Source organism: Colletotrichum gloeosporioides (genome assembly GCF_011800055.1).
Source record: "Colletotrichum gloeosporioides strain Lc1 chromosome Unknown consensus_66, whole genome shotgun sequence".
Lineage (NCBI taxonomy): Eukaryota > Fungi > Ascomycota > Sordariomycetes > Glomerellales > Glomerellaceae > Colletotrichum > Colletotrichum gloeosporioides.
In genome coordinates this window covers 1,724,502-1,745,932 of record NW_025544711.1, presented here as the reverse complement: position 1 = coordinate 1,745,932, position 21,431 = coordinate 1,724,502, and the positions used below count along the sequence as shown (strand labels likewise).

Sequence of the window (21,431 nt, the reverse complement as noted above, 5' to 3'; positions counted from 1 at the left end):
GATGGAGTTTTGCGTGAGCCTCTTGACATCGTTCAGCTGTTACACTTGTGACCTGTCTGACCCGAATTTTTACGGGTACCCTACCGAACCGAGATTCCTCGGTTACCGACTTAGCCAACTCCACCTTCGACCTTTGCATGAATCACATCCGATATGGTGTAGTGGCCAACATGATGCCCTCTCATCCTGTGAGAGGTTAGGCATAGCCCCGAGTTCGATTCTCGGTTTCGGAACATCTTCTTTTGCTTTTTTTTCTTTTTTGGCCTCGTCATCGTCTAACAACGATGACATGCAGGACCAATTTTGCAATCACTTGAACGGCAATGTATGGAACATTTCCCAAATATGAACAGTGTAGATAAAATATGTACCAAGAAAACAAAAAATCCCCTCTAACTTCCTTCACAACTTCACATTCGGAACTTCAAAAGTCTGCACCATCTTCGACTCAAAGTAACTCCAGAACTTCGTCCCGCTCATCACCGTATCATCCGCCTTCACATACCGGTCACCACTGCCCACCTGCGTCCTCCACCGCGTTACCTTCGCACCGTCCGTCGAGCCCTGCGTGAACTTGCTCAAATCAAAGTTGAGATACTGCGCACTGCCCCAGTTGATCGCCACAATCACCAGCTTCGAGTTCGCGGCATCGTACGCCGCAACCACATTATCACTCCCTCCATCCAAAATCTTCATCCCCTCGCGGATGTGCCGCGTAAACTGCGCAAACACAAAATACTTCTGGTTCGCCGCACCCAGCGTGCCCGCCTCGTTGTCGGCATCAATCACACCCCACCCGCCGCCGTCGAGGACCTGCCAGTACACCCATCCCGTCGGCCGCAGCCACCGGAAGTCCAGCAGCATGTTGCTCACCAGCCGCTCGCCCGTCGCGTCATTCTCGCCGTACTCGCTGTTCCACAGCCGCTGGCCCTTGCTCGCCGCCTGCGCGTACAGCTTGTCGCGCGCGCCGTTGCCGTACTGGTACCCGTGCACGTTGATCCGCGCCACCTTGTCCAACGCCGAGCCGAGCCCATTCCACGTGCTCACGGCCTGGTCGTAGTACGACTCATCCGACGCGGCAATCGTCATGCTGCCGAGCCCGCGGTTGTCGAGCTCCGTGCGGAGGTAGTTGATGATGGTCGCCTGCGTGGCGACGTCGATGTGGCAGCCCTCCTGCGTGCCGTCCGCCTTCCACCAGTTCGCCGTCGGCTCGTTGAACGGCTCGACGCTCTCGAACGTGATGCCCCAGTTGTCCTTGGCGTACTTGGCCACGACGGCCATGTAGACGGCGTGCTGCTGCAGGTTCCAGCTCTGTATGTTCTCGCTGCCGTCCGACGACCCGGAGGGGTTGTGGTTCTTGGTCATCCACCACATGGGCGAGTTGCTGAAGAGCTCGAAGCGGTTCGCCCCGCGGCTCTTGGCCTTCTGCATCATCCCGCGCTGGTTCGCGTCCACGCCCCAGCTCCAGCTCGTCGACGCCGGATCCGCGCTGTTCCAGTCGAGCCAGTGGCCCTCGATCTGCCGCGAGAGCATCATCTTCGAGGAGATCACCATACTCTCGCCGTTGATGCTGTTCCAGCTGCACGCGCCCGCGTTGTGGCGCACAATGTTGAAGCCGAGGCCGGGCAGGCTGGCGCCGGACCAGGTGGTCGACTTGGTCGTGAAGAAGATGTCGGCGAGGTCGTCGCGGTTGCCGAACTTGCGCGCCCACCAGGCGAGCGAGGTGCCCCAGCCCTCCCAGGTGCCGCGGTCGGATTTGGCATCGATGGTGGTGGTTGTGTCCGCGGCGACGTGGCCCGCGAGGAGGGCCACGGCCAGGTTGAGTGAGAAGTGCATGGTGATGCTTGTGTGAGGAGAAGATCGAGCCCGAGGAGACTGATGATCCTATCCTCCTGATAGGGGAAATATTGATATTAGAGTGGACTGGACAACGACCTTTATGTCCGTCGTCTGATACGGTCCTGATGACAAGACGGAGCCCGCAGGGGCGCTGACTCGGGAGGCGGGACCGCGATGTCTTGGAGTGGCACTGCAAACGGGGATGAGCGGACCGGTGGGAGAGTTGCGTCCCTTTTTTGGGTCAAAATGCCATGCCGTCATGTTGGAGATTAACATACCATAAGAGGGTGGCAGAGGGGGTAGAATACGCGCCGTCTGGTCGTCGAAACGGCGGTTGGTGCCGCTTCGAGCTCGGTCGTTTGGGTCCGACACGGACGTGGCGTCCATTCCCGCTGGTTGGGGTGTTGCTAGCTGGTGGTGTTGATCACATCAAGCGCACTGGCCCCGCAATCTGCAGATGCAGTCGTACTTCGGTTCGTTCCATCTTTAGAGTTAAATTGCCGGCGATGACACGAGGTCACTTGGCGCCGCCCGTGCTTGGGCTAATCAGGCAGTTGTGAACTTGGGACCTGTGCTGGTGGACCCGGGCCGAGAGGTGCGCGACTCAGCCCTCAGGAGTCCGGACGAATATTGCGGATCTTATCTCGGGATGTGGTGCCACGTGCTATTTCGGAGACCAATATGGTATTGCAAGACGGCTATTCGGCTTGAATGTACAACACAGGAGGAGATACAAGAAGAAGAAAAATTGGGCAGACGGATGCCGCGGCACTACTCCCAACATGCCATCATTTCCGTCCACCAAGTGCCATATCCATTCATCAAAAGCTTGTTATCCACCCATCCTCTCGTTGTCATCCAGAAATCCTCCGCGGAAGCGATCCAATCTATGTGCCTGGAATTTCCAAGCTCGGCCGAATGGTATGCGCCGCCGTTCGAAGCCGTCCGGACAGAGTGTGGGGTAGGCGACATCGGGGTGGTCGCATGCATGGCAGGGTGCCATCGGAGCAGGCCGGCCTCGCGCGTGCATTGGCGGAAGATCATTGAGAGAAAACATGGCGTCGACGGGTTCGGCTCCGGGATCCGCGGACGTGTCATGAGACCTCATATGATTGCGCGCTAGGGAGACAAGCTACATTGAAGCCTGCTTGGATTGTTCGGTGTTGTATCTGTGGCGCTTGTTAGGGGAGGTAAATTGCGGACAGTCGCCAAACTTACAATAATACTGCAAGTAAAGCAAGTGTAATTGTTCTAGTGTTTTTGTGCTGATTGTCGTTGTCATGCTCAAGGGGCTTGATTGTGGTCGGCGGAATCTTGTTTGAACAGTTAGGTCAGTGATTGCCTGGGAAAGCAAGGGAAAATACCTACCCTTTGACTCACCGATCAAGCCATAATCTTACAAAGCCGTAGCAGCCAAAAGATGCAGCATAAAGACGCACCTCCAGCAACCTTGTGGCCAGCCTTTGGCCATCTTCATCCACGTCTCTTCTTTATAATCTCCTCAGCCTTCTGCTCAAAAGACCTGTAAGGAGCATAAGGTGTCGTTCCAAGGGGATCGGTGGACTTCGGGGCTGCGCGGGGATTGTATCCTCGGGGCGGGGATCCCAGGGGAATGGCACCTGGAGAGACAGCTCGAGGCTGCGGACGCTCTTGTGTAATCGATCTCAACTCCGCGGCGCTGAGAGATTGCCGGATCCTGCTCATCGACGGAGACGGCTTGTGCAGGGGTCTTCCGCCCGGCAGCTGTCCTCTGCCGCCCGAAGAGTGGATCGTGCCAGGGCTGGCGGTGGCGCCGCCGCTACGACTACCATCCCGTGCCTCTCGCAGCAGGGCTTCGGCCTCCTCAACCTTGGCCTTCTCAAGCTCCTGGTAGACTCTGTGGAACTGCTCCCGAACCTTCTCCATGCGGGCGAAGAGAATCTGCTGCTGGTTGTAGAACTCCTGTCTCTCCTTGTATGCCTTGTCGAGGGCTTTGACCAGATCGGCAATCTCCTCTTCAGAGTACAGCTTCTTGGGTGGGTTGGGCGTGTCGAAGCCAAAGATCTCAGGGTATGGGCCGTAGTCAATCTCGATGAACTCCTGAGGCGGCGACGCAGGAACGTCCGAATCGGCCTCTGCCAAGAGAGCCTGCTCCCGAGAGTTGTTGGCTCCGGCAGGGAGGGGAACCTTGCGATTGCGAACGGCCTTCTGCAGACGGGTACGACAAGCATCGACAGCGGCGTCAAGAAAGTCGGGAGTGGCATTGTTCTCGTCGATGGTTTCCTTGAACAGCTTCATGCCGCTCGCCTCCTCTTCATGTAGCGACTTCAGCTGTTTTCTCAGAGTCTTGACCCTGTGGCCAGCCTCAGCGCTGGTCGGGAGGACAGGACGAGTGGGAGGGCGAATGACTGGCTGAACGCAGCGTCGCTTCGAAGCAGACTTGGTCGGGGTATCGGGAGGACCATCGGGGCTTCCTGATCGCTCTCTGTTCGGAGTAGAGCTGGCTCGGGGCTGAGACAGGCTGTAGTCCAAGGGAACAGTGGAGTCGTCGACGTCGGAGGGAGTCTGGCCGTCGAAGAAGGGGTCGGTGTTGGTTGCACCCGAGTCAACGGTGTCGGGCGTGACGGCTCTCTTCCTGGCCTCGGCGGCTTCGTTGCGCTTTCGCTTGCGCTTGGTCTTCTTCTGGGCAGGAATGGGAGTCTGCGGAGCGCTCTCGGCGTACTCACTATCGTCACTATTGTCGCTACCGTCAGACATCTCGACATCTTCCTGAATCTCACCCTCGCTGGCCTTAGAGACGGTGGTGGAGACGGCAGTCTCGGATGCCTCCTCGGAGGGCTTCTTGCCGTCGCGAGCAGACGAGGTCGCCTTGGGCTGCGCGCCGGGAATTGGAGCGAAGCGCATGCTGCCGCGCGGGCTGGGTTGTCCTCCAGCCATCGGTGTGCCAAGTCCGAGTTGTATGTCGGAATATTTGCTGCTGTTGTCGAAAGATAGAGGTGATGTTTTTGCTGTTGTACGAGGGGCGGAAAAGGTGGTTGTGGGCGCAGGGTTCGCAAGGTCGTAAACCCGTCCGGCCTTTTTGATCTTGACCATCGCAAGAGGCAGGAGCCAGCCAGCGCAGGGCTGAAAGCAGACGACCTTTTTTCTCTGGGCTCCTTCCTTTCCAATATTCACCAGTAAGTTGCAGCAGTACAAAGCTGGTGCTAATACAAGCTAATAAGCAAAACAGGAGAAGAGAACTGACGCCACTCAGCAAGGACGAAACAAATGCTGCTCGCAGGGTGAAGCCATCACCAAGTGTTTCAATGTTTCAGGGAAAGCTGACTGTCGTCGACTACCACTGGCGTCCATCAACCAAGAACGAAAGCGAGGAGCCATGGCAGAATACATGCGCCTCTGTGCCCTCAGCTCAGTTCCTTTCACATGACTGGGGTATTCATCGCCATGGCGATGGGCAGAGAGGCCTTTCAACGCGGGGCGGATGCCATCGAGAGCCCTCAGCAAGGAGCACTTCCCTTCACTGGTGTCTCCAACTGGAGGAAATTCCTTTCCCAAGCCCACAAGGACAGCAAAGATCCTTTCAAACCAAAGCATCTTGACCTTCTTTGCTGGGTCATCGAGTCTACATCCATTGCCTTCTTGCTCCATCTAGCAGAATATTCCACAGAGCAGACAGCAGGCCAAGGTTTGTTTACCCTCCTGGTTTAAACAAGCAGAGTCTAACCTCAGATTGCAGATGGACAATCGCCAGAACGACCTCAAGGACCAGATCCGCGCCTTCACCAATGCCCTCTCCAAGTCAACCAAGCTGCCACTGAGCGCGATCCACGAGGCCCTCGAGTCTTACATCGGCCAGGCTCGCATCGACGAGGCCACCTCCATCGCCGCCCAAGAGATGCGCCAGGTCATCCCCGGAAGCGAGTACGCCGTCATCTTCCACGGCTACCACGTCCACACTGGAAGCACCCCTGACCATGCCTTCGGCTACCCCATCAACTACCGCACCACCGTCGCGCTCAAGAACCCCGTCTTCTTCGACGTCCTCAAGTTCAACAAGTTCAACGGCGTCTTGATCCCCCAACAGGGCCAGCCTATCCCTCCCTACCACGCTGCGGACTACGTCCCGGGATTCCAGTCTTACGGATGTCCCGGCCTGGCGATCCCCAATCACTGGATGAATATCTTGGCCAGCCCCACCGCCGATGCCATTCATATGAACGCGGAGATCGCTTTTCCCGGACCCAGTGGTGCCGAGAACTGGGACGAGCAGACCTCCGACCCGACCTTCAACCAATTCCTTGCTGAGAGCTTTCCCCAGCAAACCCACATGGCTCCTCCTGGCCAGTTCGTCCCAGACTACTGGAACCAGTCCAGCTACTTTGGCCACCCTGAGCATATCATCGGAGAGACCCACGAGCCCGTCCCTCAAGTCCAACTTCCCCTGGGAATCGACCCCGTCATCGACAACAACGTCGCTGCTGATGTTGAGCACGCCGGACAGCAGTTTGCTCGCTCCCGCAGTGTCGAAGAGGCTACCATGCAGTGCCCCGAGTGCTTCAAGCCATACAAGCGACTCCTTTACTTGCAGAAAGTCAGTTTCCCAAGTCCCATGGTCCGATCGTCCCCGCTGACAACCAAAGCACCTTAAAAAGCATGGTCGCCGGTACAGCCGCAAGGTAGACTACTCCATCCGTCGCTGAACTAGACAATGGTTAGGCTACTCGGGAGCAGAGACCATACGGCACTCGCCACATTGCTGGAATTTCCAAAGCGTGGTTCGCTTTCGCCGGGCATCCAGTTTGCGTCTTTGAGCGTCACACTCGTTTTCGGGAGCGCCAGATACTGAGGATATTAGTTTGATTCCGAGAGAATTCTATCGTTTACTAACTATCTCTGCCATTCACCGTCACAACTGTTGTAAAACCTCGAATCGCTGTCTCATGTCGCTTGTTCCATACCCAATCGCTCTCATCCCATGCTTTTGCCTCAGTCCCTTGACCTAAGGCTTAAAAGCCTTCTTCCACAGTCGTCGGATCTGCTCGCGCTGCAAGTATGAAATCTTTCGTTCTCGCAGAGTTCGTAGGCCCCCAAAAAACCACCCGTACGCAACTCCGCCTACCCAACGCCTGTTCCTAAGCCCGACCGGTGTTTTCTGTGCAGCAATTGGTAGGCTTTGCTCCGGATTATGCTCCACCAGCCGTGTGTCAATACAATCATTCAATGCAGACGTGCTGCTGAAATGAACGCTCGGCTTGAGATATACTCTGCTTGCGACCACTTTGCAGATCACAAGCTCTGGGGAATCGCTCCTCTCGCGGAGACCAGGGTTCATGAACTCAGATATCTTTCGCACAGCAAGATATCGACGCAAGCGATTTCCCAAATTGAGTTTTGGAAATGCATGGAAATCCACCATCTTGTAGCATTCTTTGTGTAGACTTGCCAGTATCCGCCACCATCTGGCATGTGCCAGGGCGTATGCGATTACCGGCAAGACGTCCGGCAGTCTGCCTCTAGCTTCCCACAAATCTCTGACGATGCGGCTCCATTCAGTTGGGGATTCTTTTGACCAGATTGCCTTGGGAATCGCAATCCCCCAGGTGCCGCCAGTGGAGGGTAGAAAGCAGATCTTTTCGTCCGGGTCATAAGGGGACCTCTTTTCTGCTTCTTCATCAGTGGGTGGCTCAAAGAAGTATCAAGATGGCTTCATCTTTGGCTCGGACGGGTGCTTGCCTTGGAAATCTTCAAACTGGTCCCTGTGTCACTGAGATCAGCCCATATCCCCAAGGAGCTGAAGATGAGATTAAGGAATGAAATACCAATTGATTTGCTTATAGCTCGTGGGCTCGGGGAACCTTGGACGTGCGAATCCGGGGAGGTTTGGGAAAAATTCAAAGCTGGGCCTTCTTCCAGGGTCATCCATTGTTGACGGGATAAAAGGTGTGAAATTTCGCGGTTAGCTGTATCTGTTCCAGTAAAGCGTGTTGCTCCTTCATGCAGCGTTACAAGAATGCTGGGACTCGTTGCAGGAAGATAGCTGATGCGGAGTTGTGCAGATGATGTTGTTGGCAAAAGTGAAGTCAGGACGAGGCGGGTCAGAGAGGGGAGAAAGGGCCCATGATCTGCACCACGGTCTGGCTCTAGCGGGAGAAGGAGCGAATAAGCAGCGAAGGTTGACCATTGACCACTGCCTCGGACAGCATTGAGAATTACTGAGGTCTGCCCTGCCTTGAGACTCCTGTCTGGCAGGTTGGAGTTGGGGATGCTCCTTCCTCACCAGATTGCTGGAATTGCTGCCTACCTTGTAACTCCACGTCCCGAGTCTCTGTCTCAACCCAGACCCCACCTTCTCCTTCCAGGCCTTGACTCATCCGCTGGATTGCAGGCGGCAGCTTCTCGATTCTCTTCGCACCTGCAACCCACAACTGTCAGCCCACATCACTCCTCGAAGCTGCCCGCGTAGGTCTCAGTTGCTTGCCAAGCTTGGACATTGACCAGCTGACCTTCCAGCAGAATGTCGGCCTTACATCTTGCCATCAAAGACGCGCTCTTGCGCATTGAGCAGGAGAGCCCCGAGGACTGGTTCACAATCGACTCCCTCACACGAGCCGTACTTACCGAGATCCGCCAGGATTGTGTGGCTCGCTCCACGGACCCCCAGAAGGAGGTAAACGACGAAGGCAGCAGCAGCATCAGCAGCAGCAGCAGCAGCAGCCAGAGTGGCAGCAGTGACGATGACCAAGATGAAAGCGAGGGTGATGCACAAGACCACGACAATGGCATCGGCCACGCGAACAACGACAGCAACCACCATGAAGGCAACAAGGGCAGGCGCAATAGTTCCAGAATGTATGCCTGCAAGGTCCGTCACTGCCCTCGCGTCTACCAGCACAAGTCAAGCCGCACCCGCGTGAGTTCATTCCTCCACCACCTTCTTTGAGTACTATGCTCACAAAAACACAGCACTACGCTATCAACCATGGCGAGGTGGCTGCACCCCCAGACACTGATGAAGAGTAAATCATGTTGTGGTGGAAGCAAAACGTTCAAATGAGACAGAAAGGCTTCAATACAAGTTTTAAATCACATTACATCAAGATCTTTTATAAGTGTCCAACTGTGTTTTTGCCTAGATTCTTGGGCTGCTGGATTGGCTGTATCGTGTAGTTCTACTTCCTGCGGGCCTTCCTGCTTTCCTCCATCTCGAGGATGGGTATCCTTGCCTCTGCCTTTCCAGTATTATGCGCCTCCAATTCTTCCTTCGTCATTGTATTGTCGCTGCGGTCATCGTTGCTTCTGTGATTATCGCTGCTGTGTCGTCTCTACTGCTGCCGTTCGTCGCGCGCTGCCGGCGTCTCTGACTCTGCTATGTCGTAAGAATAATTCAAGATCTAAAGAAAAGTCCAAATTCAGAAAGAATACCCCGGGACCTTCAAGTTCCTTCCGTTCTTGTTCTACCTTCTCACCTCAGGTGAGCTTGTAGCCTCAGGTGAGATCCTGGTGAGATACGTACCCCTCTCATCAATCTATTTAATGAGGGCCTCTTCTCCTCAGTCCTCCTCTCTTTTCTTCTCCAGACAACAACAACTTCTCAGTCTGTGAAAGTTATCTTACCTCAATACAACCCTCAGTACAACCTCCACAAAGGAAGACCAAAGGAAGATGGCTCAACAGACTAAGCAAGACATTCAAGACGCGCTCCTGCGCATCCATGAGGAGCATCCAGAGGATTGGAACGCGTTTGAGCAGGCCAGTCGTCAAGTCCTTGCTGAGATGGGCACTCAACGCGCCCTCGAAGAGAACCAGGCTGTCCTCAACACTAGTCAAGGAGAGGCAGACACTCACTCCTTGGAGACCGACTCCGCTCAGAACAACCCTCGCGCGGCCACAGCTACTGCCTCAAGCAGGGCCTCAGCTCACACTAATGTGAGTGAGACTCACATCAGGCCGTACCGCTGCACTGTCCCTGGCTGCGTTAAACGTTATCAGCACGTTCGGTCGCGATACCGTGTAAGTCAAAGACCCCCAAGACCATGAAATCAAGCCGCTAACACTCATCCAGCACTACCAGGAGGACCATAATGGTGTGGCTATCCCTCCCAGTACTGATGGTGTTGTCTTGGACACACCCAAACATGGAGAACAGACTGCCTGAAGGAAGGGAGGGACAATGAACGGGGGTGAAAGGCAGAGGCAGTGATTGGGAGGAAGGATGCACTTCATTCGCGCAGGTTCTTCATAAGGAAATTCTATCACATGATTTTCAGTCTTACGATTCTCTCAATCACCATAGTGCCTTTGTTCAGTGTGAGACAACCGCGCACACTGACAACCTCAATCTGACCAGCAGGTTCCGCCTGGTTCTTCGGAACCCTTCCTTCCTGGAATTCTCCAAAATAAATCTAAACGATTTTTCTGTTTTCCCAAGAAACCAAACCAAACCTTTTCTCAACCACAGTCAACCCTCCACAAAACAACTTATCCACCACCAGACACGAACCATCAACAAACCGAAACACCCAACTCACTCAAGTATGTCCAAATCTTTAGTCCATTCTGCCAAACCTGACTACTGACTTATCTTCTACAGAATGCCTACAAAGCTCGAGACCGCCGTCGCCAACGCCCTCACCCAGGCTCAGTCCGAGAGCGGCAAGTCCAAGGACGACGTCATGAAGATGGCCCACTCCTTCGCCGGCAAATACCTCAAGAAGAACGGAATCTCCGCCACCGACGCCCTTCACCGCTGCGAGTTCGACGGCTGCGAGCGCGCGTACGAGAACCGCAGCTCCCTCGTCCGCGTCAGTCCCTCCGTGCCTCGCCCAGTCTTCACCTCCTTTGTTCTCATTCTGACTTTCTTCTCAGCACTACAAGAAGGACCACGACGGCAAGAACCCCGAGGACGAGGAGTAGGCTTTTTGTCGATTGACGAGCCTCCGCCTCCGGACAGATTGCTGATACCTTGGCAACTTTTGATGGCTGTCCCACAACTGCCTTCTGCGAGCTGTCGCCTCGGACGAACTAGACAGGCGCTGGACTACGTGGTGGAATTTGCTCTCAGGTGCTGCCAAGGCTATACACTTGCTACTCTAGGTATGTGGTTTCTGTAGCTTCCATTGCTTCTGCTAGGCTCATGGCTGACAAGTTCTACCTACAGTTGCGACCCTCTTGCCGGCCTGGCTGGTATCTCGCCCCATTACCCTTCGCCTTTCAGGTAGCTCCTCAATAAAGAAGTCCTCTCCTGTATCTTGCCGTTTCAAGCTCCAGTCCTTGAATACTTGCCCATCTATTGAAATGTTTAATTGCCGGAGAGGTACCATCCGGGGCTGGCGAAAGCCTTTTGTCGACGGTGTTTCGAAACTGATGATGGTCGTATCGTGCTCATCATGGAGCCAGGCCACCCTTCCACTGTCTCACGATCCTTTCCCACTCCGTTGCCTTTCGTTATTCCAGTTCAATTTCACGTCAAGTCGTTTTGCTTTTCATGCACAGCGTGTGACTTGAAAACATATACCATTTGACGGACCTTTGCGTCTGCCTCCATCATGCTTAAGTCGTCGAAGGCGTATGATCCAAGCGTCGACGAGGATTTGTCTTACCATCCTTGTGTACCCATCATTGCATTCTATTGAGCCTTACAAACAGGCTCAGTTGTAATTTTAAATCTCTGCCAAAAGCGACGTGTGCCTTGGTGCAATGTTGCCCAGATCGATGTCTTTGAACTCGGGCCCAGATGAGACCGCATGCCATGACATGGCTCTGAGCACTTGACTGTCCACAGATGACACAGTCATGGCAGACAACAACTGCGAGGCCTAACTCCGCCAGCACGGCTAGAACCAGCAAAAACAGCTGCAGCTGACTTTTGTCCTTTGAGACACTCAACACAAGCTGCACTTTGTCTGGTTCACGAAGTAGCCTCGATTCTTATCGCGGGACTCAGTTGATTCTCGGTTGCTAGGTGGAAGAGCTAGATGTGAAAGTCACCTGTCTACGGCATCCGGCCATGGCACTTTGCCGCCCAAGCCGGCGGCCTTGATCAAAGGATTCTGCCAAAGCCCAGATCAACAGCTGCCCAGGTCGCCCAGTCCGCTGAGCCCGCAGTCGTGTTGGAGAGGCTTCCATTATCCCCTCTCAGCGTGCGATTGACATCGGATGCGGACAACCATGTATGGGACCGAGTCTCCATCCAAAGTTTCTAATGACGAGAGCTTTGGAACAAAAATTAAGGAAGCTGTTTCGATCTCAGACGGGGATATGTACCTCGCGTCCAAGCATGCTTGGGAGGGTGAGATGATTGGTACCCAGAGGTCGTAACACTTCGCCGATCTTCAATATTCTGAGCCTTTGCCACAATAGTCAATCTTGTGGAAGAAGCTCATTCCTTTCATAGTCAGGACCTTTTATTCCTGGGCCCTGAGAAGACGTTTGTCTCTATGCTAGGTAGAGGCCTTCTGAGGATAATGCCTTTCGCAGGCTCTTCCGATACACCCTCCTACACGGGTCTCCTATGGCGCAAGATCCTGTCAGGTTTTCAGACTCCTGCTACTTCCATTTTGGGGTAGGAAATCATCAGATGATGTCGGTTGTCAAGACGCTCACCTTTGATTTCCTGGGAGATCCGGAGGAGCCTATCGATATCCGCGGGGCGTTGTTCATCTCCATGCAATGCCTCCATACCAAAAGTCAGCCTCTCACGCCCATTAACCTTTCGCGGGCGCTCAGGAAAGTTTTCCCTTCTGCACCTTTCACTCAATACACATGGGAGCACTATATCTGCGCAATAGGCAGACTTATGCCGGTCGTGGCAGCGGGAAAGGTTACTACAAAGGGATTTAAAGGGGAAGTCATGTTTCTGTCCCATCATTTTACTGAGCCTCAATGGCGTTGGCGGTGCCAGAGATTCACCTGCATCGTGGTTCTCCAGTACTTTTAACCTCGAGCCAACCGCACAGCTCTCCGGCTTGAGGATGGCGAGTAAGCACGATCCCGGTGTTGGTTATACCGTTGCGGCAAGAATCCTGCCGTGAAGTACTCTTGCCCCGTGGCCGGCGAGTACGAATGGGACGAGGTATTCACCACCTACAACTATGCACAGCACTATGCAGACTAGAAGTGCACGGGGTTCCAGTGCTATACTATCCCTATATATGAAAGGGTAGTTTGTGAATAGGTAATGGGAAAGTGAGATTAAGAACGCTTGAGAAAAAATCTGAAGAGCAGGGTGATTTTACTGCTTTAGCAGAACGCCCCGAGCCATGATATCTATCCGGAGGCGTACCTGGGAGCGCCGATATCAAGGACATGGAGGAGGAAGAGGGCCTGGAAGTCCAAAGCCGATAGTCATCCTCCCCACGTTCACGGACCAGAGCACGCGTGTGTAAAACTTGGATGGGGTGATGGCGGCCTGGTACTGGCTATGCCTCGAATAGATGCCCAGCGCCCCGGGCCCGGCTCGCCAGCGGTCCGACCTTGGGCTCACCTCAAGCTCAGTTGAGAGACCGCGAGTTGCCATCGATCGAGGTCTTATGCCTCTCGCCACGTCGAGAGCGAATGACTTTGCCGCGAAAGCCGTCATCTATATGTGGCAAGGCATCTAAGATCACTTCGACGACCGAGTCAGCCTGGGTCCCGGAAAGTCTACCATGCCGTTCTATTCGTCCGGTCGGCCCTACCTCGCACCAACGCCAGATGCTAGAAGTATAGGCAGGTAAGCGAGCACACCGTCCGGCGGATAGCCGGCAGTTCAGAGAAGGCTGAGGATCTGCTCGCATCCACTATCCATGAAAAAGACGGGCACAGCGCTCACATCGCAAAGGCTACGGCCGCAGGCCTCGACACATGTTCGCGGCTCACTCGGAGCAAGCTGGAATTGTAAACATAGTTAGCTTCTGGGATGCTTTGACTTAAACAGCTGAGGGCAAGATGTCGACTGGAGGCTATGGCACATGGCGAGTACGAGAATATGAAACGGAAGAGACAGGGTCAGAACTTCCAGCCATTTACAGCCCTGGAATCCCTTGAATAGGGCTTCCCGGAGAAATAGGCATCTGGAGGTGGGAGCGATAGTCGTGCGAAGGCAGCCTTAGTCTCTGACGATGCTTCTCCGGGCAAAGGAGACGTTGTACGGCCACCTGTGTAAACCCACCGGAAGCTCCAGCTGTTTGAGAGCTTATCATCACCGACAACTTATCCGACCAATGTCTTCTTGGCTCGGTCCGCTAAAAGGATCTTGCTAACGAACCTTCGCTCGCTCCAGCAATGGTTCGAAAGATCCATCGACGATCAGGTCGCAGCACGAGTTCTGTTCCAGTTTATATCGATATGATTGGGCTGCGTCTCGGCCTTGCCCGGAGCCTTCACACCAGCGCGGAAATATTGTTGATACCGACTCTGTCTCTGAGCTGAACCTCATGAGAGGATGGAGCTGACTCGTGATAAGTCTAGAGTACCTAGTAGCTTTGATCAGGGGACTGAATCCGCTCTAGCACTAATAGCTGAGCCAAGCTCCAAAAGTCACAGCTTTCAAAGGACAGGAGACCACACGATCGTGGTGTGCAAGCTGCGAGAGAAGGAGAGAGAAGCCGAGAACATGACGCAAAACCGTCCCAAAATGCGCGTTCACTGGCTTCCAAAGACCAATCTCAGGGGGCCGTGGGACGAAGTGTAATGCTTCTACACTGAGTCAAGCATCAGCGAGCAGGCACGTCCCCCGATGGCCAGGTCCAAGACAGCAGACTAGTCACTCGAATGAGATCTTGGATACAACCTTGTGTTTTCTTGGAATATTCAAAGGATATATCGCCCTTTCAATTAGCTGCCTCTCCTCCTGCTCCTGGTAATCCTGAAGCCCGAGCATATGGAGCAATCCGAGTGCAATGGCTGGGGCATTTATTTTAGAACATTATCTTTGTGATGGAATAAGACCCCACCCCAAGCAATATATTCATGGGACAGCATGGGACATGCCAGTGGTACAATCGCCGGTCTTCGTCAGAATATGCGGCCGACTGTCTGAATTCTATGACACGCACCGGGCCCGCATAGCACGTTGATGGTCGGTAGACGGCCTGTTATAGAGGTCAGGGGCATTATCAATGCCCATTGCAGCGTACGGGCGCTTTTGCGCTGCGAAGACAGGCACTAGCATCGACAAAATGTTTCGCGGATACCTTCCAGCGTTCATGGCACACGTTAAGATCAAGAAAGCAGAGGGAAGGCCTATCTTTGGCATCATCAATCGGTTTCTGAAAATTGTGCTTTGTGAATTGACGCTGAATGTCTGCGTCTAGGCTAAGAAGTACCTTGAAAGGCAGACTTGCTCTACTTCAGTACGTTTCGAAGTCTTTCGGTTATGAAATATGTTTGGACTCGATGCGATACCGGATTCAAACGATTCGGACTTCTTCATTAGCTTGGACCATCATGCTATTAAATTGCAGCTTTGGTACTCTGCATACGGAGCAAGAGGGAATTCTTGATGTCTTGGTGGCTTGAGATGTTTATTGTGGCTTCTTGACTTGAGGACAACATCACACCGGCTGTGCTTTGGTTGTGTTCGCCGTCAATCCCGAACTACAAAACGGACGTGCCCTGAGAGCAGTAACGAATATTGACCGGCCGGTTTGGAAGTTAGACTACGACGATGAGCTGCTGGGTTGTGGCATCAAAACGGTGTAGATTGCCGTCACCACTCGCGCCGTGAGTTGCAACACTTGTAATATTTGTCATTTTGCTTCCTTGGCATGTGACGTATACTTACAACAACCAAAGCGCAACCGTGCAGCTCGTTCGGGGAGCTGACTCTAGACGCGTATTATCCGCTATTATCAACATCTTCCACACCCCTTCGTCATCCTCAATTACTAGATGGCACTACTCGGGCCTCCAGAGCGCTTTGGTAGTCAGCAGTTATTGAGGCATTGTAGTACATTGGACGCCGTGCAGCTGCGACTTCACACGAGCAGCATTGTCCCCACAGAGTACTTGGTCATGCTGTCCTTCGCTGGCTCATCCTACGTATAGGAATCCGCGGTGAAACCCTTATGAAATGAAGTCCATCAATGTCGTGACGAATACCCTCGATGAATTGAATGCGTTCTGATCAGAGCACATCAACGTCGCGCGCGACTCTCCTATTGGACATGACAACAAATCAATCGATCAGGTCACCCCGGCTCGCCGTCTGGACGTTTTATACAAAGGCGAAAAGCCATTCCACCCAGAGTTGCCCACTGAGGACTCAGACGACTTTGACGTTGGGTGCGATGGCAATCTTGAGGACATTGATTAGCAGATCACTCCATCCTCAAAGTCTCGCCCCCATAAGTTTGATTCCAAGGAGCATTATGCCGAGTCAGACGTGGACATGGACTATGAAGACACCAATACCAAAGCCGATAGCAGCACTTGCGGCGATTATAGCGATGATTGATTGCCTTCTGCTGCCAAGGGCAGACGTGGAGCTCCGGACCCCGGCTCGCTCCCTACAGGATCTACCGTGCGTAGCGGTATTGTTGTTAGAAGGCTCACCGCGGGTTCGGACTTGCGATGTTCAACCAGGATCAATAGTACGAATCGCGGCCTGGAGTACTCCAAAGCTAAGAACAAGCCGCCTTCATTGTCTCCTGAGCCGGGAAATCTTTTGCGGACGTGTAGGACGTAGTTCTGCATGTCAAGCCCCAACGTCGTGTGCATCTGTTCAGTCCTGTTGCGAATCAGAGCATTTGCCACTGATTTGCCGTCATATTCGGCGAAACGTTCAACTTGAATTTCGGCTTCGCTCCATTCGAGCTCAAAGATTGGGTGAGATTGTTTTTTCGGTCGGAAATGTATTTCCCTATCATTATTATATCCATCTGGGATCTCACGCATAATTGTGAGCATCACATTGAACATCTGGGACGCCATGACGTAAGCCGGGCCCCCATGGACTTTGACAAGTGGTGCACAACGGAGTTGAAGGATCGAATCCGTTGCCTCTGATCAGACTATCAACGCGGGTGGCACACGACTTGACGCAACTGGGCATAACTCACATGGAAGTCAACGATGGTCCTGGCCAACTATCTCCTCGACTACAAGTGCATGATCTCCGCTCACAACATCTCGATGGAAGCTTGCCAAGACATAATCACTGTTAATGGCCTTGGTTGCGAGAGAAACCAAGCTCCAGTCAAAAACGGACAAAATTGTCTTGCTATCCCCTTCGGACCCGCGTTCAAGTTGACGACAGAACTCGGGCCCGATGACAGCCTTGCTGGAGCAAGCTGACAGTAAGGGCAAGGTCTTGTGCTCTACAAGCTGAGATTTTCAAGATGGGCCATCGGTCAATCTGACTTCGCCATGTTGTTCTCATCGGCCTTGCTTCCCGGAGGCTCAAACGACATCAACGTTCGAGGAGCCAGTGTAACGGTTGCGCAATCCCGCGCCGACCAACGCCGAAGGAACTTTTCGGAGTTGCCAAATGAGGCAGATGGTTATACAAGCGCCACTGATCTCGTCGAGCACTACTGTTCCTGTAACAAGGCGGTGCTCATTGGCCACCGAATACAAGATCGGCTGGTTCGTTTACTATCACCGATTGGAATCATACACCTGCGAGGGACATTTGGAGTTCCATCTTCTCTAACCCGCAGTTACCCTTCTGGCGAATCTCAAGAGCAGCCTATTAACCTGCTACTGAAACTGTCGTCGAGGCGCTGCGACTTTGATCAGTTATGTCAAACACTTTACACACAAAGTGAGATGAATGCACACATTCCCGCTGCCGCGAGCGCAGCGGCTCAATCGAGGTGCTCGATACCCGATTCATCCAGAACGCTGACGACGGCGAGGATCGCGATTATTTTATCTATACTCACGGAATAAATTAGTATTGGGATGGCGTCCATGGTGATTAATTACTTGGGCGCATCATCGTCAGCGCGATCGAGTTGCGATCACCATTCCATGGTGATGCTTTCTGTGCGACACTGCTCCGTCTGCGTCTCGTGCCTCTCCCGAAACATTCGTTGGTTCGGTCACCCCGGGCCCTTGCGCTGCTCTCAGTCTCTATAAGGTAATGACCGCGTTCGCCAAGTTGGCGTTGTATTCCCAGAGGTTTGCATTGCATTTCTGGGACAGTTCCCGGAGACACATAGTTCTGCTGGCCCTCTCCTGGATACGAGATACCTAGCAAGGAGCCATGAGCGCCAATCTATTGCGCACACTCAGAATTCCCGACGTGACGATTCGCCTGTGCGATCGTCTTGCGAATCTACCAGGACTTTGGGTTGCCGGAGTTAGCGCATGGTACCATGTGCTCTACCCCGCGCACTATTTCGAATCCAATTCCTCGTTCCTGGAAACAACTCCTGAAAGCACCCTCAAGCCGTGATACCTGATCATGCAAACGCAGCACAGAAGTCAACTGAAGTAATTATGGAGTTCCAATTACTATATATCAATCCTCGCCAAGACACAACATCTTAACGAAAGACTACTCCCCAAGCCCCCACTCAAGTGTTCCCTTCTCTTTAGTTGACCTTAGCCTGGCTCAGGCTGGTAATCTGATTGACACCATCCTGAAGCTTGCCATTAGGCAGCTTGAAACGGCACAGAACGCCAGAGCGCTCCTTGACGCTGTTGTCACAGGCCAAGCTCGTGGTAGCAACGCAGTTAAGCGCTCCGCCGCCTATCATATCCCAAGACGTCAGTCATAAATCCCAGGATAATGTCGCATGAGCTCGCAGTAGTTGAGAACTCATGACTTACAAGCAGTAGGCCCTCCAGGCACACACTTGCCCGCCGCGCCCGCCGCATCAGTGCAAGCATCCTGCTTCAGCGACGTGTTGGGAATGCAGCACGCGCCCGTGGCCTTCTTGGCCTGGCGGGCGTCGAGAACGATGGAGTTGCGCTCGACGTTGCGCACGCCCTCGACGTCGGCGATGGCGGCGGAGGAGACGGCGGCGAGGCCGAGGATGATGGCGGTGATGGAGAACTGCATTTTGACAGGAGTGAAAGAGTTGTATGTTGGGAACAAATGAGTTGTTTGTAAGGTAAATAGTGAATGTTTAGCCGCACAGCGGAAAGAATGAAAGTTGAGTTGCACAAGGATTGATCAAAGAAAACTGGGAAGACTAGCTTGACGAGGGAAAAGGATAGCAGTAGATCAGCCCGCGCCGAGAGCGCGAGTCTTTATACCGCCGATTGTTTCGACTCTGCGAAAGACTCGGTCCTCCAAACCCAGTCCCAAACAACGTTGTGGTTAATTGCGGCTCAGCGCCAGGGATCGCTGGCTCCCACCCCCTAGTTCTCCAGATCGAAGCCGCACTCGGCCTCCGAACGGACTCATCCGGACCCCAACCCTTCCTGCCAGCGACGAGCCTTTTACTCTATCCGGACGATGCTTAAACCACACGGCGGATCATGAGACGGTTTCTGGACGAAGAGGGAAGCTGGGTTGGGACGATGGAGGAAGGGAACATTGGGAAATACAACTTCAGGTTCGTCTCGAGTTTCTGAAACGGGTTACAGAGCAGTGCCCCCGGTACCAGATCTGGTGGTTCAATGGCTCCTCGAATACGAAGGGCTCGTACGCCCCACGATTGCTTCGGATCGCTCCGGGCGGAGCATTTGGCGCTATGCGAATTCTCCGTGCAAGGCAGGTTGTCGCCGAGGTGTACACTAATGGGGCACAACAGTGAATTTTCTTCGCCATTTCTCTCTGCATGCAGCGTGTTCAACATGAAAACAGTGATTCACGTAGCATCACGACATAGCATTACGAATAGCCCATTCCATTTATCAGCCCATTCATCTGAAAGTGCAAGATTCATCAGACTGCGCCAAGACAACATCATCACTCTGGCATCCCGGGGGATGCCAGCCGCATTCAGTGAACCGCCTGCACGGCCGCAATGCCCGGCAATTCCTGCCGGCCAAGACGTATCGGATCCACCGGCCCCCTGGCAGCGTTCCCCATGTCAACCCGGCGGGATGCAATGCCCTCGGCAAAACTCGCTCGTTTCATCAGGAGCCTCCCGTCCATGAGGTTGGCTTCCCGGATGGGGTATTGGTTTGGGACAACTTGTTATTCTCGTGACCCGTGTCGTCCGCATGTCCACCGTGAATCCAAATGCAGGCTTCTAAGAGCGACTAAGGCCTTTGGTAGTCAAATCAATAGAGCCAACAGGGACATCAGGGACGATAGCAAGCACTGTTAACAGGATAACCATTCTTTTCTACCATACTATCACTATCTCGAAATTTCAGCGTCAGTCTTCTTCATTCATTTCTGCCCGAAGCGACCTATTGAAAGGAACAGGGACAACATTGAATGGGATTCTGAGTACCTGCAGGTTTGGTAGCCATGCTACTTGCGGAAGCTCAGGTTGCGGGGGCTGCCAAAGATAAGACAACACAGCGTGGCTAATCAAAACATCTTCGCCCCTTTGGTCCCCCGAGCCTCGGATATCCAGGTGTTCGATTGACTGCGGTAGATTGGGTAGAAGGTCGACCCTAAAACACCACGTACCAATACATAGCTTCCGCAAGGATCGGAACCATGAGAGTGTTGAGACGAGATCGTCAATGCCACAAGCAGTATTATCAGTGCCTACGATGACCAAGGTAAGTGATTGCAACTTGCGAGCTAAAGGCTGCAGACAATTAATCACGTGGCTCGGCAGCGGTTCAACCAACTCGGTGGCTTCATCGGCGTCAACCAGGTCGTGATCAAGGTTCAGGCTGAAGTGGACGACGTTTGGCAAGTGGTTGATGAAGCGATTCAAGTCGTGGTAGAACATAAAAGTGTCGCGAAGATTTAGATTGGTAATGCAGCTGCCATGTAGGGCTTCTTGAGTATACTGGAAGACCCGGCACACCTCGGGGTGAATGGTTCCGTAGATTTCGAATGCCCAGATCTTGGCCCAAGTGACGAAGTTCACTGCACGGTCCAAACTGATCTTCGAGCCCTGTGGATGCAACAAGCTGGACCTCCAAGCGAACAGCTTGATGTGTGGGAAAGGCTTGCCGTCCTCGTATTGCTGAGAAGCAGAATTGATGTTCGCGTCGCTCATGAAAGTCCGAACATCGTGGAGGATGTCTGCCTCAATGTAGAGCGAGATGTACTCCACCGTGTGCCGTATGAATTGAAACACCATAGCGACTAGAACAGCGCAAGCGGAATTTGCATTCGGTATGTTGTTCGGATGTGTGCGGGCATCGGGGTGTGGTGTCGGCCCGGTGAGAAACTGCTGGAGTTCTAGTCTCCGCTCCGGAGACAATGAGAATCCTAACCGCGAGGAAAAGTGTAGGACCGTGGCTGCCTCTTTCGATGGAAATCCTAAGGGGTTCTTGTCTTTCGGTCTGATTGCCAAGTACAACTCCTTGAAGCAAAGGGGAGGGGAGCTCGGGTCAACTGGTCCCATGGCGTAAAGAAAAAGAGCTAGGTCCAAAGGTGTGACGAGGTGGAGGATGTCAAGCTTGTCGCCAAGCTAGGGCAAGAGTCTGCGGTCTGACATGAAGGCCTGCCACCTGCTCTGGGATGACAGCTCGTATTCAGAATTATCGAAACCATATTCCTTTTCGTCGTTGTTGGGCTCTGGCACGCCGAATCCGTATCCGCGGAC

The 21,431-nt window shown here is 53.4% G+C and overlaps 8 protein-coding genes across 8 annotated transcripts; 5 read left to right on the top strand and 3 right to left on the bottom strand.

Moving 5' to 3' along the window:
• Positions 1-402: 402 nt before the first annotated feature.
• GCG54_00015111 (Endo-beta-1 6-galactanase) lies at positions 403-1,836 on the bottom strand (the record flags this gene model as incomplete). Its single annotated transcript, XM_045414926.1, has 1 exon — positions 403-1,836. The coding sequence occupies one exon, from the start codon at positions 1,834-1,836 to the stop codon at positions 403-405; it is 1,434 nt and encodes a 477-aa protein (XP_045261048.1).
• Positions 1,837-3,312: 1,476 nt separating this feature from the next.
• On the bottom strand, positions 3,313-4,911 carry GCG54_00015110 (uncharacterized protein; the record flags this gene model as incomplete). The annotated part of the gene is made up of 1 exon (XM_045414925.1): positions 3,313-4,911. The coding sequence occupies one exon, from the start codon at positions 4,909-4,911 to the stop codon at positions 3,313-3,315; it is 1,599 nt and encodes a 532-aa protein (XP_045261047.1).
• Positions 4,912-5,262: 351 nt separating this feature from the next.
• Positions 5,263-6,466, top strand: GCG54_00015109 (uncharacterized protein; the record flags this gene model as incomplete). The annotated part of the gene is made up of 2 exons (XM_045414924.1): positions 5,263-5,503; positions 5,535-6,466. The coding sequence occupies 2 exons, from the start codon at positions 5,263-5,265 to the stop codon at positions 6,464-6,466; spliced, it is 1,173 nt and encodes a 390-aa protein (XP_045261046.1).
• Positions 6,467-8,332: 1,866 nt separating this feature from the next.
• GCG54_00015108 (uncharacterized protein) lies at positions 8,333-8,838 on the top strand (the record flags this gene model as incomplete). The annotated part of the gene is made up of 2 exons (XM_045414923.1): positions 8,333-8,728; positions 8,782-8,838. The coding sequence occupies 2 exons, from the start codon at positions 8,333-8,335 to the stop codon at positions 8,836-8,838; spliced, it is 453 nt and encodes a 150-aa protein (XP_045261045.1).
• A 642-nt stretch (positions 8,839-9,480) lies between these two features.
• GCG54_00015107 (uncharacterized protein) lies at positions 9,481-9,973 on the top strand (the record flags this gene model as incomplete). The annotated part of the gene is made up of 2 exons (XM_045414922.1): positions 9,481-9,828; positions 9,881-9,973. The coding sequence occupies 2 exons, from the start codon at positions 9,481-9,483 to the stop codon at positions 9,971-9,973; spliced, it is 441 nt and encodes a 146-aa protein (XP_045261044.1).
• Positions 9,974-10,409: 436 nt separating this feature from the next.
• GCG54_00015106 (uncharacterized protein) lies at positions 10,410-10,731 on the top strand (the record flags this gene model as incomplete). Its single annotated transcript, XM_045414921.1, has 2 exons — positions 10,410-10,619; positions 10,684-10,731. 2 exons carry the CDS (start codon positions 10,410-10,412, stop codon positions 10,729-10,731), a joined length of 258 nt encoding a protein of 85 aa, XP_045261043.1.
• A 7,604-nt stretch (positions 10,732-18,335) lies between these two features.
• On the bottom strand, positions 18,336-18,805 carry GCG54_00015105 (uncharacterized protein; the record flags this gene model as incomplete). The annotated part of the gene is made up of 2 exons (XM_045414920.1): positions 18,336-18,493; positions 18,574-18,805. 2 exons carry the CDS (start codon positions 18,803-18,805, stop codon positions 18,336-18,338), a joined length of 390 nt encoding a protein of 129 aa, XP_045261042.1.
• Positions 18,806-20,780: 1,975 nt separating this feature from the next.
• On the top strand, positions 20,781-20,972 carry GCG54_00015104 (uncharacterized protein; the record flags this gene model as incomplete). The annotated part of the gene is made up of 1 exon (XM_045414919.1): positions 20,781-20,972. The coding sequence occupies one exon, from the start codon at positions 20,781-20,783 to the stop codon at positions 20,970-20,972; it is 192 nt and encodes a 63-aa protein (XP_045261041.1).
• Between the last annotated feature and the right edge of the window lie 459 nt (positions 20,973-21,431).